The sequence below is a fragment of the Anopheles coluzzii genome, chromosome 3 (assembly GCF_943734685.1).
Source record: "Anopheles coluzzii chromosome 3, AcolN3, whole genome shotgun sequence".
Classification (NCBI taxonomy): Eukaryota; Metazoa; Arthropoda; class Insecta; order Diptera; family Culicidae; genus Anopheles; species Anopheles coluzzii.
Window position 1 is genome coordinate 75,491,751 of NC_064671.1, and position 18,009 is coordinate 75,509,759.

Consider the following 18,009-nt stretch of genomic DNA (forward strand, 5'->3'; position numbering starts at 1 on the left):
GTTTTTATAATTTGAAAATAAAGTTTGTATATTTAGATATTATACAAACATCAGAAGTTATCATAACAATATGAAGAGCTCTATTGCTGTCTCATTGCATGATTTCACACGTACAGATACGTACAGAATTCTGAATTCCAATAGAATAGAATTTTTCCAATCTAAACAAATCCTGATAAGAAATGTTCAATATCGCATCAGCTGGGTTGAGTCCTTCTCACTATCGCTGCCCTTAAGTTTTTTAACTGAATATTTAAAATTTAATTTTTCAGCAAATGAAGCGAAAACCAGCCAAACCCCTAGTCCGAAAGGCCATCTAAATAAGCGATGATATCCATGCAGAACCTCACGGTACACGTACACAAATACCAAACCTATCCCATTACTTCGCCACGGTTGGGGGGGTTGGTGAACGCTTAACGCCGATGCCATTCTCACCCCAAAAAGGCCTTGATGGAAAAGGTTTCGAGGAGCCAAGCTGGGGGCAAAAGCCCTTCCTGCTTCTTCTGTTGCAAGTTGAATGACCCTCCTTTTGGTGCAGCCATTGCATGACGACAGCGAAAAGCCACGAAAGGCGACCGAAAGGTGAAACTAGTACCATTTATCCACCCCCCCCCCCCCTCCCCCCTTGATTGCTGCTGCTGGGTGAGTGGGTGGCCATGTAGCGTGGGTGAGAAAACCACTGGCAAAGCGGCTGGAGGAAAAGGAAGAAGCAGAAGAAGGGTATTGAAAGCATTGAAAAAGCGGGACACGGGCGTAAAAGTCATCCGGCTGCAGAAAGGCTGCTAGGTATTACCTAATCCACCAAGCCTCTGCGCATTCGATTGCGCGAAAGTTCAACCTCCTGAGCTCTGCCCACGTCGTCGTCGTCGGTTGTCTAGGAGATTGCAACCACACCCGGAAGAGTGTGTTGCCTGCACAGGCGACCAAGATCACAGCAGCCTGTGCGCGGGACCGAGACACGATTCTATCTCTCCGTGGCAGTTGTCCGGGCAGCACTCTATCTACCCCGCAGATCGACACTTTCCCTTTCGATTGGTGAAGTCGTCGGCGTGCATTTGGGACGAAAGTGGCAGTACATCGGCGGAACAGGCAAGCAATTGCTGCGGGCGAAGTTGCACGTTAGCATTATTGAATCGTTTCGACGTTGCTATTTTTAGGTTTGGTGAAGAGATGAAACCCAAAAGAGGCAATGATCAAAAACCCATCCATACATCAGCAGCGATGCAGTCGTTTTGAATGCTCCAGATGTGGCGTTGGCGTTCCGGGTCCATCTGCAATCTGTTCCGTGTTTCGGACATCTAAGTTCTCTCTCGCAATCCGGCCCCAAATATGATGTAAGCGTCTAGTTGGTAAGTGCATACGGTACAATTAGGCTGCTGCGTAATACTGATTCGATTCGCAAACAGCAAAAAAAAAACTGCATTTTCCATTCGTTCAGAGTGTTGCATGGGCTTAGAGATAGGGAGAGAGAGTGAGATGCGTAAGACAGGAAGTGTGGTTTGCGGTGTCTCCGGCCAGCCGAGGCACGGAAGCTTTTAATGATTGGGTACCCGCCTTCACTGATCGATGCAACACATACGGATGCTATCTTATCGTCCACCCCTGCACCGCAGGCTACACAACACCGGTAACCGGTTCCGTGACGTGTAGTACTCGCCAGTGTCATCGGAAGACATCTTGAGTAGAGCGCGCGCGCGCGCTCGTAAGTGGAACGAGCATGACCACCGGGACAATCTAATCAACCCTCAGTGCCAACCCGCCGCGTGTTTTGCCCCGTGTTTCCCTTTTGGAAGAGATGATACGAGCACGATAAAGGTTGGAGCGGCGGTCTGTGTTGTCCCGGCAGTTGCCCGATAGCGATCGGGGCCGATGGTTTATCGATGTTGGTCAACAGGATTCCCCCATTTGTGGCGTGTCTTGTTATTTCGGGGAGAGGATCCCCCTTGATTGAAGTGTCTGCTTCAGACTTTGTTTCCAACGACGTCCCAACGACTCTTCAGCAACGTCAGCAGATTATGGTCGCGTTTTGAGAAAAAGGCTTTTGCGAGACAAATTCCACCAACTCCGGTCCGAGGCGGCGACAAACCGTTCAGCAACGACACACCAACTAATGAATACCAGTTCTTGCCAACTCCATGTCCACTATGTCCAAGAAAGTGGATTCATCCTCCCTTCCTCCGCACTAAATTGTCCAAGGCGGAAACTTGGCTGGAATTGGCACGACAGGACCAGGCAAAGTCCACCTTTACATGTTGGGTGCATGATTTTTGTTGTTTTTTTCCACTGGTGGTGCCTGCCTGCCGATCCGAAACATGGTCAACCTTGAGACGGGGTAAACCGGCTTTGGTTGGTAGCCAACACGACGGGGCTAGGCACACGATCCCCTGCTTGGACCATTGGGCTTGGACCCTTAGGCTTGTTGGACCTAGGGAGTGGAAGGGAGGACGCAGAGATGCTTGGAGGCATTCTTATCAACCACTAGCCAGAATATCCGCCTTTCAAGTCCGCCCGATTGGTGCGTGCGAGTTGTGTGTTAGTGTGCCGTGACGCCATTAAAAGCGTGGAGGATTTAATAAATTGCACTACAGGGAATCGCTTCAGCGTTAGGTGCCTGTTTAGGGTTTAAGGTTGGAAGCTAGTATCATTGCGCGTCTGTTTGCTGGAGCTCCAAAGGGTCACACAACGAGACGTATTTATTCACCAAGTCCCATTGATAATTGTGATGAAAGAAAGATCATTGTGAGTTTCTTTTCATTTTGTTGTAATGTTCTTTTTGTATCTTTTTCTCAGAAAGTTGTTTACCAGAGGCGGAAGATTGTGGACTAAAAAGCCACAAAAAAACATAGCAATTTTTATCACACTCTTCTTCTCTTTTCTCTCTTTGTGCATTATGCATATTTAGATCATGTATGCAAATGAGAATTAAATTATAAATATAATGCATTTTATTTTTTTATTTTCGTAGGAATCAAGTTTTTAGAATGCATAATGAGATGAGCCCAATATAAGCTCCGATAAAGTGTCTGCATACGCGTATTCTAGTTACGGGCTTGGGCGTCGTATAAATTTGAAGCTTAATTTTAGCGCCTCGAAGATTCGCAGTCGTGCCTAAGAATATTTAAATCCATTGGTCAACCGTCAACCGGGCAAAAATACATGTTCCTTCAACTCCATCGATGTGTCCCACTTTGGTCACGCAAGCAACCATCCCAAAACAAAACTCCAAAAGCAACAACAACCCAAAAAAAAAACTCCCCATCAATTGATCGCGGCAAGAGATTTTGAGGCTTTGGGGGTGGTTCACCCGAAAAACAAGTTTTGCTCCGTGTGTGCCATTCGCGCGTTTTCTTCTCGCTTCGCCTGGTCGTGATCGTAGTGGTCGTCGCAGCAGCATCGGTTGTCGATCGCAAGCAGTTTAGCAGTTTCTGGGTATGATAAATCGAAACCCCGGGCCCGGGGTTATGTAACGTTTAGCTCACCCAAAACACAACACAATCTCGATGGGTTTTGCGCGACGACTCCTTGCCAGACTTTCCAACACAGACTTAATGTGGAGTTACAACCCCGTGGTTTGCGTGTGCAGCAGGGATCGCGTTTGCAGCTGCAGCAGCTGGCCGAGGAGCGAAATTAAAAGAATAGAGCAATAGATCGGCTAAAAAGCTGGGAGTTGCTTAGCAATCTCAAACAATGTCTAAAAATAGCACGCGAGTGAAAGTGTCCGCTAGACTTCAGCCAATTATTGCATAAATAGAGGGCAATTTCGATGATCTTTTGTGCCGAAACGTACTCGGAGCTAGAAGTGCAACTAAGGAAGAAACAAACAAAAAACTACTCAATACAAACTAAATGTTCATGTAGGGAAAATGCTTGCGTAATTCTTCTGATCGTAGAATGTCAGGACCATTCGGAGGGGATGAAGGTGGGATAGAGCTGCATGGGGAGTAGGTTGGTTAATTATGAGGGGTTGATCTTGTGTGTGGCGGGTCGTAGATTCAAACACGCTTCAAACACGTTGGGGTAGGGTTAGAACAGCCCTATTGGTCCTATTGTTAGCGTCATGTAAATTAATCTTGGGGTAAAGTGGGAGCGTGCTGAATATATGGAATGCGGAACAAGCAGAGAGTTGTATTGGCGGTTTAACGGTTGAGATATTGTCGCCACTGATTTAAATTTGCTTTAAAATACGTTGCAAAGATAACTAAACTGAAGGTTCTTCTTCTTCTTTGGCTCAACAACCGATGTCGTTCAAGGCCTGCCTGTACCCACTTGTGGGCTTGGCTTTCAGTGACTTTTTGGATTACTCCCCCCCATAGCAGAATAGTCAGTCCTACGTATGGCGGCGCGGTCTATTTGGGGATTGAACCCATGACGGGCATGTTGTTAAGTCGTACGAGTTGACGACTGTACTACGAGACCGGCTAAAAACTGAAGGTTCACTATGGCAAAATTTTAAGTGCATAGGAAAATGGTAGCTGTATATCTGGGGCCAGCACCTTTCTTCTTCTTCTTTGACGATAAAGGATGTAGGTCCGCAGCAGTTTCAAAGTTCCAGGTGGGTCTTTTCAATTGCGCTTAAGCAGCTTCCTTATATCACAATGCTAGGGGATTATTTTTCTTTGCGTTTTATTTTCAAGCAATGCGTCATCGTTAAAATAATCCACACGATTTCACTCAACGTTCCATCTTCAATTTATCTAACTTGATTAATTAATCTATTCTAACTTGTGCAGCAATGAGATGATTGACGGCGTCAGTCTTTGACACTTCGACTAGAGCCACCTCGTAACGATATCATGCATTAAAAAGCTATAAAGTTCACCTAAGCTCGGTACGCTTTCTTAACAAGCCTTCAAGTTCCATCGTGAACCATACACAACAGGCTAACCAGCTTCAAGGTTCCAAAGAGTACCAAGTGCTTGTTAAAAAGCGCCATAGTTCCGTAAGGCCGCGGGGCCACGGGGCTTTCTCAAGCTGAGAAAACGTTCTCAAGCACTCATTTAAGTTTCTCAAGCACTCAAAACTTGTTCTCAGACTCAAGCCCGTGGCCGTCGTCAGTTTTTCTCACTCTGAGAAACTGATATAGACACTCAAGCTTTATTTAGAGTTTTAAATAGAAAAACAGTTTTTAATCGCTTTTTTTTAACGTTTTCAATTATAAACATTGAATACATTTTCCAAAGTGATTTTCGATAAACAAATAGCGCAATTCTCCATATTTCAGCTAACCGATCGCTGCATCGTCAACTTTCTCAAAGATTCTCAAAGATTCTCAAAACCGATTTTGTTCCGATTCGACAAACGCTGAGAACGAGGTTTTCTCAAAAGCACTCATGAGTGCTTGAGAAAATGAGCGTTGAGAATCCCCATGGCCCCGCGGCCTAAAGTACCTCTTATCTCTTATTCAGCCACAAAGTACGACATCGGAACGATTTTTCGTTAAACATTGATTTCGTCTCAAATCAGCTATCAAATTCAAGCTGGCTATTTTGGGATAAGCTTTGAAGTGTCTTAAAAAGTATCAACATGGTATTTGTTGCACGTTTAGTTTAATGTTATTAATTTGAATTATTAAAATTAACCCTTTTATTCTCGCATAAAGACAATCCTTCCAAAAACGTGCCAATATTAATTGGAAAAACTATTTGCTAACTAAAACGGTCCTTTTGAATTTGTCCTTTGCCAACGCGCTGTATCGACCACTGTGCTCGTTCAATTTGACAGTTGCGGCAAAAGCTTTCGCAGGGGGAGCTTTCCCCAGAGTGATCAGAAATACCGATTTATCTGTATTCCTACCGATTTTTGATATGCCTACCGATTCACAGATGAGCCCCCTAAAACTACCGAGTTTTCATTTATCCTACCGAAAATCACAGATTTTTTCATAATACTGACCAAAAAGTCATATTACCATTTCCCAAATCACTTGATGTATTAAACTCTATATGGAAATCACTAGCAACCAGAACCAGAACTTCACCAGAGACAACTAAGGCCCGTGTCTGCACTTCATGAAGTCGAACGCGCTGATAAAATTTTATATGCAATTTGACAGATCATGTAACCCGGCGCTCTAGCAGCAATAGAACACGACATCGAACATGAAAAATGTATAGGTCTTCACATGTTCGATATGTGGGTTATCACATCGAACATGTAAAATCCCAAATATTTTTCATGTTCGATATCGCGTTCGATTGCTGCTAGAGCGTCCCAACCATTTGTTGGGTTAAATTCCCTAGTACAATTTTCCGATCGACACTTCTGAAAGGCCTCATGTGACCGCTATGAACCAAATCTAAACTATCTCCTTTAAATAAATGAAAGATGTTATTTTCTCGTGCTGCTCTTGATGGGACAGATTAGCTTTCATCTGCAACAACCCCCCTCCCCCCGCTCAACACTTCAAAGCCTACCGAAAACTACCGAAATAATCTTAAACTCCTACCGAAAACTACCGATAAAATTTTGATGCTCCTACCGAAAACCGCAAAAATAATCTGGCCACTCTGGCTTTCCCTTCCACGTAGAGATTGTTTACGTTGTGTTACAGCTGACAGCAGCCGGCAAATGTTTACATTTGTTTTTCCCAATTGCGGCCGTAGCCGCTGTTTTCTGTTGGGCGCTGCCCCGCTGAATCATTACCCGTTCACCTGTTGTGCAGTGTAGAGATACCGATAAAACACAGAAACCCCCTTGCTGCGGCAGAATGGATCTTGCCCGTGACGAACTGTTGCTCCTGTTCGACGTCGATGGAACGCTCACGGCGCCGCGCCAATCCATCACGGAGGAGATGAAGGAGTTCCTCTACCAAAGCGTACTGCCGCGGGCCACCCTCGGCGTGGTGGGCGGTTCCGATCTGGAGAAAATGTGCGAGCAGCTCAATGGGCAGGAGTTTCTGCACAAGTTCGACTACGTGTTCCCCGAGAACGGGCTGGTACAGTACGAGGCCGGCCGGGAGATGGGCAAGATGTCCATCAGCCAGCAGCTCGGGGAGGACGTGCTGAAGCGCTTCATCAACTACTGCCTGCACTACATCGCCGATCTGGAGTTGCCGATCAAGCGCGGCACGTTCGTCGAGTTCCGCAACGGCATGCTGAACGTGAGCCCGATCGGGCGCAACTGCTCGACGGCGGAGCGGCAAGCGTTCTACGCGTACGACCAGACGCACCAGGTGCGTCAGCGCATGATCGACCGGCTGCGGGCCGAGTTCGCGGAGGTCGACCTCACGTATAGCATTGGGGGGCAGATCAGCTTCGACGTCTTTCCGACCGGGTGGGACAAAACGTTCTGCCTGCGGCACATCGCGAAGCGGGCGAAACCGTTCCGCGCGGTGCACTTCTTCGGCGACAAGACGAGCCCGGGCGGGAACGATTACGAGATTTACAGCCACCCGGACACGATCGGCCACCGGGTGGAGTCGCCGGACGATACGCGCCGGCAGCTGGCGGAGCTGCTGAAGCTGTGAAAATGGAACGAAAAATGATGAGACGCGCGCGGTTTTGACTTTTTAGCGGGGTTTTTATTCGACATTCGGGACACATCGTGGTTGTCTTACTACTTAAGAGGGGGAAAGAACTGTTTGAGTCATTTGTAAACGTTGAGGACAGAAAAAAGAGGGTCCACGACGAAACAAAAAACGAAAAAAAATGGAATTTAAATGCACTTTCAATCTATCACAGAGAGAGTTGGTTATACCCTACTGCTTTCGCTCCTCTCTCTCTCTCTCTCCTTGCCTGAGGTGGCTTGTTCGTGCCCGCGCGCCGCCCACTACTCCCCGATGAAGTTGGGCTTCCGCTTCTCGGCGAACGCGCGCAACCCCTCCAGCCGGTCCTTGGTCGGTATGACCTGCGCGTAGCACGCCTCCTCGATCGCGTACCCCGTCCCAAGGTCGACCTGCAGCCCCTTATCGATCGCCTTCTTGGCCATCCGCACGCCGACCGGCCCGTTCGGCACGATCTCCATCGCCAGCTGCAGTGCCCGCTGGTACGCCGCATCGCCAGTATCGTTCGGCTGCACGGCATGGTTCACAATACCGAGTGCTTTCGCTTCCTCGCCGCTAAACTGGCGCGCCGTGAAGATCAGCTCCTTCGCAACGGCCGGGTTGAGGATGCGCGGCAGACGCTGGGTCCCGCCGGCACCCGGGATGATGCCGAGTTTCGTTTCCACCAGGCCCAGCTTGGCGTTCGTCGCGACCACGCGCATATCGCAGGCGAGGGCCATCTCGAGCCCACCGCCTAGCGCAGCGCCATCGATCGCCGCCACGACCGGCGTGGGCATCTGCTCGATGTTGACCATCATTTGGCGCAGCTTCGACACGAACCGGCTCACCTCCTGCGGGGTGAAGGTGGCCCGCTCCTTCAGGTCCGCCCCGGCACAGAATATTCCCGGCACCAGGCTGCGCAGGATCACGACGCGCACGTTCTTGTCGTGCGCCAGCACCTCGATCGCGTCGAGCAGGTGGTGCACGAGCGATTTGCTGAACGAGTTGCGTGCTTTTGGGCGGTTCAGCCCGAGCACCGCTATGCCCTGCTTGTCCTCCTCGGTGAGGTACGTCAGCTGGAGCTCCTGGTTGGGGGAAACGTCGGACCCGGCCGTCTGCGCTCGCTGCCCGTGTCCGGCGTCGCACTGCCAGTGGCGCGCTGTCGTTGTGACCGTGCGCAAACCGTGCGCGCCTACCAGTCCGCGCTTCACCAAGCGTGTCACGAACGATGCGCCCGTAGGAAGCATTTTAGAGAGGAACTAAACACACGCACACACTAAATAAGCAACAGTTTCTTGAGTCCGCTTTTGTTCGGTCGCGTTTTTCGGAGTGAAAGGGAAACTCGAATGTGTCAACGCCAACCACCGTGCGTGATAGTGTGCGTTGTAGGCGCTACTGTTGTCGACGTTACATAAGAAATTGCGTGAAAGGGGTTGTGTTGGGAACAGGATGGGAAAAGGATAGAAAAGAGGGGGGGGGGGGGGGTCACGATCAAAACAAATCGTGAGCTTTTAAGCCAGCTACGTTTGAACAGCTGGAGAAGACTGGGCTGGTGGCAAGCAAATTCGTTGCGTAGCGCCAGTTTCAAGCAAAGCCAGTTGACGCTTTTGTTGAAAGGGCAAATTTTAAATTGTACGTGGATTTGTGGAACAAGTTTAATTTTTTAATTGTATCGGGCTCTAGTCAGTGGAATGTTTCAAAATCGTTTGGCGGAGCTTGAGAAGCATATAGAGCAGTGATGTCAAACTCGATTTGAGTCGCGGACCCGGAATGCAGTTAAAAATATTCCAGGACGGGCCGCAGTTCAGTGGCAATGGGGAGGTTCCGCTGATGTAATTTTTTTGTTTAAAATCTGTATAAAAATTCATTTTTTGAATGAAAAACTAAAAAAAATAGGCAGGAAGGATGAGTTGGTTGTGGAGGTTTCTTTTACATGTTTAAAGATTATTATGCTTATCAGAGCACATTGGCATTAAAAAAAACACACCAATTCATGGCAAATTTCAAACATTCTCATTGGAAAAACATAAAGGTAATAAGACCTGGTTTTTTTAAACCAAAACACAAATAAATTAAAAAAAAAAACAAGAATTTGTAATTAAATATAATTTTTCACTCATTGTCCGTGTTAATCGCATACCCGGGCGAGTTCGAGTCCCGATGAGCCCGGATACAGGGTTTCACACGATTTATTGGTCAGTTCCCATGATTTTTTGGTGCGTTCCCACGATGTTTAGTCGTATCCCATAGATTTTCGGTTCGTTCCCATGATTTATTGGTATTTTTCGATTGGATATCAATACAATTGGACCAAAAAAACCTGAGAAACAACCAACAAATCGTTGGGACGCACCAAAAAAATATGGGAACCCTCTAAAAATTGATGGGAACCAACCAATAAATCGTGGGAAACCCCCGCTCCACTGTAATAAGAAATTTTAGTTTTTGGTCAATTGTTAGTTTTCTCTTAGCCGTTGCTTTCCATCGGCGAAAATCAATAAAGCCATATCCTTTGACCAAAAATACTTTACTAAGCAAACCAGTTCATGATTTTTAGTAATATCTTCAGTGGTGGCGCCAATGATTAACAACGATAATTCATATTTATAACACTACATCGGTAAATATTACCATGAGCTATAAGGTCATAAAAAAGGAAAAGAAACTTTCCAACTTAACGTCATCCTAAAATTCTCTCTTTTTTAAAGTGATTGGTTTTCGAGATTTTTAAAGATTTTCGGCAGAAACATGGCGAAAGAGTAAATCTATGAATTCATTCGTTAAAGACGTTCGTATTGCATTGCTACTTGCGAACGATATGTTGATTATTGTCCATGTTTCGTTTACCGAAGCGGGGTTTTTGTAACACTTACCTGAAACCTGCTGATGTGGCTGATGAAGCTACTGACGAAAGTCGATGAATTACATCTGGCTTCGATGGAAACAACCAGAGTTGCGTATCGATGCTGATACCTGCTGGCGGTAGCAACAGGGCAAATCACATCATCACACCTCGTATGGTTTTTTTTAGTGATTTTTTCCACATTATTTTCAATATTTATTTTTTCTCTTTTCACTCACCCATTTGCTCTAATACAAAATGGTTTCGGACAGTACAGTTACACTCTTTGATGGAAAGAAGAGGAAAAGTGTGGGCACACACAAGCGGCTACCGGCGACCGTCAGACTAGACCGGCGACTCGATGTAAGCCTCGGGGAACTTGAACGAGTGCTGCCCGTGGGCAAACACGCTCGGCAACAGTCCAGCGTTCGGGATGATGTTCCACGATAGCGTAAGCGTCACGTTTCGGTGTCCCCTAAAAAAAAAAAACAAATTGAAACCGAACAATCCCACAATCCCCGTGTTAATGCTCCTATTCTCCAAATGCTTGACTTTTCACTTACTTCAAGCCATTGCCATCATCCCAGAAGTAATACTTCGTGTTCATGTTCTTGAAGTCCAGGTTGGCGTTTTCACCCCGCAGAATGATCTTGTCCCACAGCACCACCTGGTTGAGGGCGTTCTGCTCCGTGGTGTACTCGGCCGTCAGGTACAGGAACAGCTGCTTCACGTTCCAGTTGAACAGCGGGTTCAGATCGGTGCCGAGATCGAACGTGATGAAGCCGAGATCGTTCTTCTCCCGCGAAGCGCTGAAATCTGGCACATTTTTGCTGCAAGTGCACGGGCGATTGTTTTGATTACGTGGCTTTCGTGTATGAGCACTCGGGGAAGGGGAGGTGGTGAACGAAGCCGGCATTGGGGGGGTTCGGCTAGTCCGTGGAAATACTTACACCAGCACCTTCACCGTGTTGATTCGCGCCTCCGTGCGGTAGTCGTAGAAGAACGTGGAAGCAAAGCAGCAAAACGTAAGCACGGACAGTACGCTTAGCGAGTACGCTAGAATAGCGTTACCGCGGGTCATTACGGTATGCATCTTGTGTGCTGGTGTGTCCCGCCGTCGCTCTTTCGTATGAGAAAAGTACACCCCGAACGCACCCGGTGGTGGAAGGATACTTGAGCTGCTCGTGGGAGAAAGGGTTGGCAATTACTTTCACACCGATTTCCCCTAGAATTTGCATTGATTTTACCTGATAAGGAAGGGTACGAACAGTTGTTGATGTCGCGGATCGCTGCTATCGGCTGTCGGCTGTCGCGGCACAGAACTCGATCCGGAAGAATCGAGTATAAACAGAGGCTGGAAATTGACACGTTTTCAAACGCGCAAGTGACAGCTCGGAGGTACGTTGATAGGTCGGAGTTGAGAAGTTGATTCAAACATTGACCGTTACGATAACACAAAACAAAAATTGGAATAAAGCAGGATTTTGCTGATACTTGCATGAAATTATAATTAGCTAATTGGATGGATAGTTTAAACACACGCGTAACTAAATAGTGGAGTGAAAGAAGAATCCAATTTCGTTTGTTAATTGCACATGATTTTCACAATGTACAGCCTTTCCCCGAGCAAATAATGCGTTCCGGAGACATTCGCGTACATAATTCGGGTTTTTGCGTAAGTCGAATATCACGTTTTACAGCCAAAATATTCTTGATTAATAATGATTTTTGATTGAATTTAGTTTATTGGTGTAATTTATTGCTTATTTGATGCAAATGGTGTATAAAATTGGGTTATTTCTGTCTTTTTGATGATTAAAAATTTTGGAAAAAATTGCATATTATTTTTCATTTGACAATTGATAGAGAAAATTGCACTGATTTGACATCTGAACTGTCAAAAATAAAAATTCGCGTAATGCGTAAAGATTGTACTAAAAAAAACTTCAAAATTAACTGTTCTAATAATAGGACGTATATTGCTGCTTAGCAAAGAATTTTTCTTAGTTTTACTTCAAAACTACTGCAAAATAATTTCATCGTAATATTAATTTAATATTTAATTGTGGACCAGGTGCATTGGAGCTCATTATCAGCAACCTGACTGATGTTTTAATTCATTTTAATTCGTTTTAGTTTCATAATTCAATGTTTTAATGTTCAAGCTATGACGAACAATCTTAGGACGATAAAAAAGAAAACCGGCTAGTAACAAATCAGATGAATAAAAAAGAAAAAAAAACTTCTCCACTGAACTCTGCACTTCCCGAGACAACAACAAAAAACCGTAGAAAATACAGATATAGAATTTCCGATAATTTTGAAGCACATTGAAAAAGAGCAATGTTTCACTTTTACTGATCCATTCCATCCAGCCAGTCGGCTTTCTGTGCCGGAGTCTATGCGGCTCTGGGAGACTATTTGAACTCTTGCCATACTCCCTAGGGATGCATGTCGTACGACACGGGACAAACGTTTACAGCACTGCGGTAGCATTTTTTTTCTCCACCTTATTCAAAGTATCAGGGTTGGGATGGGAGCGGGAACCTTTTGCAGTGTGGCATAGAGAATGGTTGCAGCCAAACAAAAAACTCGGTATCAATCTTCATGTCTCGTTTTTCGCAGCATTGTATCGATCGTGCTTCGCCGGGAGAGTGTGAATCGAATCGGGAAGGAATATGTATGCCCCCCAAGGAATACAGTGAATCGATTACTATCGAGACGGAAGGGATTTGCATTGCTAAGGAAAGGTGCAAGAAGAAGGCTCACAGCTCACACCGATTCCAACGTGGAGGTTAATTGTTGTGTTGAAGTCTGAGGCTGGCTAAAGATTTAAATCCCGTTCCGAGTTACTCTAGCATGAACGAAGCAACGTAATCGATTCAAGTCTTATGAGTGGCCTTTTCATCCGGTGAAGATGGTGGAATGCTAACAAGCGTTTGTCGCCGTGTCAATTATTCATGCAGTCAATCACCCAAATTAGCCAGCCACAGCCTATGCGATTGAAGTAGCCATTGGTGTGAATGAGCTGCTGATGCAACTGCCTACTGCAACGGCTGTAATTAGAGCCAACCACAACAGCGCTTTGTTGCTTTGTGTGCGTGGGGATAATGTCGCGACGAAGCCTACCGAATTGCTCCATTTCACAAAGTACTGGGCGTCTCCATTTGAAATGACAGCGGGAGACAAGGTTAGTCTGTGTCTGTGATCTGGATGAATTTGCACGTGAGTGCACAAAGTAATACAAAGGAGTTATTTTGAACTTATTTGCAAATATTTGTATAACATTTTGGAGGATTACAACCACCATTGCACCAATGTACAGTGCAATGCCACCTAAAGTCGGACACCTTAAAGTTTCACCTATTATCCGACTTTGCGGTACCCAAGCCCTAGATTACTTATCGGAAAACTTTTTCATCCATCGTTGAGGACACTCTTCAGCTATGCCCCTGCAAGAAATCAGACCGATACCTTTTAAAACCTCGGATCTCTATCCAAAAATGTGATAAAAGGTATGAAATTCATGCGATCCACTGAAAGTCGGACAGTCTTCATTTAATACAAAAATGACTACGTAACATGCTAATATTGACCAATATGGTTCTAAAATCATTTTATATCAGTTATTAAAGATCCATCGACTAGTTTGGGTGGTCATCTGCGTATTACATAACCTAGGCCAACCGCTCTATGGCCTTAATCAGTCAAATATCGCTGCTGCAAGGTTCCAACAGAAGTAGTAAAGTAATTTTAAAGAGGTTATGGTTATGTTTTTCATATCTTTAGAGTTTATGAATCCTTTTGAGATAACCGGAAAAAATGAGTAATCAAAATATACCGCCTAGCCTGCCATTTAAGCTCTGATTGCCTCAAAGCCGTTGTTCATTATTTAGATAGAATCATTACTGCTAACAACTGATTGACCATTTTTTTATTACTGAGCATGTTGGATCAAGTTAACAACATGAATCGTATCTATCTTTAGCAAGATAATGATTAAGACTTTGTGCCCAAAAGCGCTAATACATTGCCATAACTTTCTAGATACCCTAACAAGTTCAACGGATTTAAATATGAATATTCCTTAAGCATTTTATATAGATACGCGACATTTTCAGCTTCGAATCAAATGATTTTGTTTTATTAATGCATACAATTTAAAGAAATTCCAACTTAAAAACACTATTTTAAGGTATGATAAAAGGTATGAAATTCATGACTTTAGGTGGCCGCCACTGTACATTAATTTGTGTTCGCACGGTTCAAATCCATCTATGTTGTTCAATATAAATTGTTACAATTCCTCAAAGCTTCGTGTCATTAAAGCACAGATCACCAAACACAGAGGACACAGTCACCAAAAAAGAAAATGATCATTTCCGACCTGCCAGTGAAACAAACGCGCCCCGCTCCACACGCATGATTGAAAGCTAACAAATTAAATTGCAACACGTGGACGAAATCGAGCGTAGCTAAAAAAAAACAAAACCAAATAAACCAAGCGGTGTAAACATTCGGTGACGAATCGGTGTGATTCGGTTGGCACCAACCCAACTCAGCAACACGGTTTGTTTGCCCGGATGCTGTTGCCCGTTTGCATTGCGTGTCGTGGTTGAGGCCCGCTTTTGTCCACAGCGCTCATTTCATTAACAACGGTGTGTGTGTGTGTGCGTACGTGCCGGAGAAGGGATTAAATGGTATTGATGTGTTACTGTGTCCCCCCAGTACGCAGTGGTTACTGATTTTCGGGAGATCGGATAAAGATTTCGGCATCATTTTGGGAGATGGAGGCGCCTGGTTGATTGTTACAAGTTGGTTACTAAAGTGCTGTCCGTTTCTACTACTATACGTCAATTATCCTTACTTTAGCTACCTTTTGTTGGATCTTTTTTTGAAAAACAAATTGCTTTAAATCTATTACATATTTTTGGTTTATTTTTAAATATATATTTACAGCACACATACAGCTGTATTCGAGTAAGCTTCGTGAAGAACAGCATGAAAAAGCATCAAAACACGCTAAAATTCACAGAGTTCAAACGCTCTTCTTTACTCCCCTTATCACGTGCCAAACGTGTGGTGTAGATTTGAGTAGAGCCTTCCATAAATGGGACATGCATCGATTGCAAGACCGAAGCACGAATCAAAAGTATCGCAAACACGTTGGTTTCTACGCGAAGGAATGTGGTTCTCTATCCACTTGGCACACAATCTTGGGAACACCGAACAAGCGAACGTAGAGTGCAACCAGCCACCATCCAGACGTAGCAGCACCTGCTGCCCGCTTGTATCTATTGTGGGGCGCTGTAACGTTGTAAATAGTATTGGAACAATTCCCACGTACTTACTGTACCTGTTGTCGGATGGTGTGCAGATGTTCGATTTGTGGTTTCGTGTTGCACACACACTGGTGGAAAGTTTTCCCCATGTGTTGTTTCACGTGTTTGCACTTTTTTTGTTTCTATGCTCTTGTCTTTTGTTGGAGAGAAAGAAGTTAAAGTTGGAACAAGGAAGGAAGTAGATAAGGTGTAATCCAGCAATTTCGTTCCAAGAAAAGTTTGGTATTCATATGAGGTCCTTCTCTCGTACTCTTGCTCCGAACCGATGAAGTAGTTATTGCGATACTGATAAGCCTTTAAAGTGTTTCACATTTTATCGTGAACCTTTAACAGATAAATGTGCAATAGCAAAAGAGGATCGCCATCTTCATTCAGAGGTTCGAAAGGATCTAGTCTAGCCAACGGTGGATCTTTCGACAACAATGTGAAATATTGATCATGGCAGTGTTACTTTGCAATTACCGATGACTTTGTATGCAACTTTCGAACCGAAATGACTTTGTTCATCGCATCTAATTAAAGCTTAAAAGTTTTCAGACCTTCGGGAAGGGAGTTCCTCGTTCATTCTATATTCTTGTGGTTTGTTAATTTCTTTCCAACTGGTTTCAGCGCTTTTGTCTGGTTGTGGGGCATGGGTTCTGAGCAAATTTCGAAATTCTGCATACAAACTTGTCACACTTGTTTCTTCAATCTTCTGAGCTGTGTCTGTGACCCATTGAGCAGCGTGGGATCTAGGGTTTGAGGAGCTTCACGTGGCTTCGTACATTACTCTTTGCTCTATAGCTTCCATCGTACCTCGTATCGTACTTCTTTGTATTTTATATTAATCTAGAAGGCGTTGAACGGTAAGGGGATCTGCTTTTTAGTTCTTGGTTACGCTACAAAGGTTTTCTATCGTGTTGGGATCAATTGCTATGGAATTCAAATTTACTGTTATTTTGTTTCCCGGAGCTCCTGTGGACTGTGAATACTTCTTAGAAGCTTCATGTAAAGCATGACCGAACAGGGAGCCTAAAAGTTACTGATATTGAGTTTTTCAATGATTCCAGAGCTTACTTATGGTCATTTATTTTGGTGATTACCTCCCTATATGTATATATTTTGGGGTAAAGAATTGGATCATTGTTATTTCTATTTAAACCTTATCAACGTGCTTTCCGAAGAATTGTAGTCTTGTCTTATGTTGTGTGATTTCTTTTCTTTTCTGTTCTATTTATTGATTGATTGATTGATTAATTATTGAACATTGATGATCTGATACTCTGCAGGTAGGAAGTCTGACTGGTCAGGCGATCCGCGGAAGCAGGCAAACCGATATCTTGTCCAGGTTTTCCCACGATTTATTTGGTTGGTTACCATCAATTTTTGGTGGGTTCCCATATTTTTTTGGTGCGTTCCCACGATTTTTTGGCCGTTTCCCATAATTGTTTGGTCCAATTGTATTGATTTCCAATCGGAAAATACCAATAAATTATGGGAACGAACCAAAAATCTACGGGATACGATCAAAAAATCGTTGGAACGCACCAAAAAATCATGGGAACTGACCAATAAATCGTGTGGAACCCTTTATGCTCAATGCTGTATAGAGTTGGAAGATTGGCTTTTTTCAGCACCATATAACATCAATTACTCAAAATACTTCTTCTATAAGTTAGTAAATCATTGAAGAGAGAGAAAAAAAAGTTGTGCTCTATGCGCTTTCAGATTGCTTTTCCAAACAATTTCGTTGCATGAAACGTCAATTAGTAGTAGGATTTGTTCTAACAGTTACAGTGTGTTGCCTCTGTTGAATCATACTCATAATTGCATACTATTATTGAATGAATAGTATCACAAAAGTAAGGCCCAAAGTTCAAGCAAGAACGATGCGCCCGTGACCATCTGCAAATTAAGCTCATTCACTCGGACGGAAGATGATGCTCGCTTGCCCGAAAAGCACTGCCTCAGAGTCTTCAGAAACTTTTTGGGACAGTTGTATTTTTAAAAAATATCCTCAAAACTCTTACATCCCCTCTGCCGCATATGACCTACCTCGAAATGCATATTTATGCCGTTGTTCTGCTTCGGGCATCTAGCTCCCCTCCCTGGTTTGTTTCGAAAAACTTGTGCACGCATAAATATGGATGACAAACGACGACACGTTGCGAGTGGGATCGCATTGACCGAGAGCTAAGCATACCACTCACAAGCATGCACTCAAATCTAGCAACCATTGCAGGGCTAAATCTCTTGCACAGAGCCCCTCCCGAATGGGTGACAACGCTGCTACGTCACTGGTGCATGGTTACCGAAGCAGATCAACACACAACCGAACCGGTTCGGAACTTTCTTTTCCATTT

The 18,009-nt window shown here is 44.5% G+C and overlaps 3 protein-coding genes and 1 long non-coding RNA gene across 4 annotated transcripts; 2 read left to right on the plus strand and 2 right to left on the minus strand.

The window, feature by feature from the left end:
- Window positions 1-81: 81 nt before the first annotated feature.
- LOC125907431 (uncharacterized) lies at window positions 82-3,176 on the plus strand. The gene is made up of 2 exons (XR_007452635.1): window positions 82-2,742; window positions 2,969-3,176. It is a non-coding gene; the product is annotated as an uncharacterized LOC125907431 (long non-coding RNA).
- Window positions 3,177-6,539: 3,363 nt separating this feature from the next.
- LOC120957852 (phosphomannomutase) lies at window positions 6,540-7,685 on the plus strand. The gene has a single exon (XM_040380264.2). It carries the CDS (start codon window positions 6,710-6,712, stop codon window positions 7,466-7,468), a length of 759 nt encoding a protein of 252 aa, XP_040236198.2. The 5' UTR covers window positions 6,540-6,709; the 3' UTR covers window positions 7,469-7,685.
- LOC120957851 (methylglutaconyl-CoA hydratase, mitochondrial) lies at window positions 7,501-8,951 on the minus strand. Its single transcript, XM_040380263.2, has one exon. It carries the CDS (start codon window positions 8,728-8,730, stop codon window positions 7,771-7,773), a length of 960 nt encoding a protein of 319 aa, XP_040236197.1. The 5' UTR covers window positions 8,731-8,951; the 3' UTR covers window positions 7,501-7,770.
- Window positions 8,952-10,501: 1,550 nt separating this feature from the next.
- On the minus strand, window positions 10,502-11,675 carry LOC120958775 (signal peptidase complex subunit 3). Its single transcript, XM_040381774.2, has 4 exons — window positions 11,573-11,675; window positions 11,276-11,503; window positions 10,889-11,155; window positions 10,502-10,800 (listed from the first exon to the last, which is right to left on the minus strand). The coding sequence occupies exons 2-4, from the start codon at window positions 11,416-11,418 to the stop codon at window positions 10,671-10,673; spliced, it is 540 nt and encodes a 179-aa protein (XP_040237708.1). The 5' UTR covers window positions 11,419-11,503; window positions 11,573-11,675; the 3' UTR covers window positions 10,502-10,670.
- Between the last annotated feature and the right edge of the window lie 6,334 nt (window positions 11,676-18,009).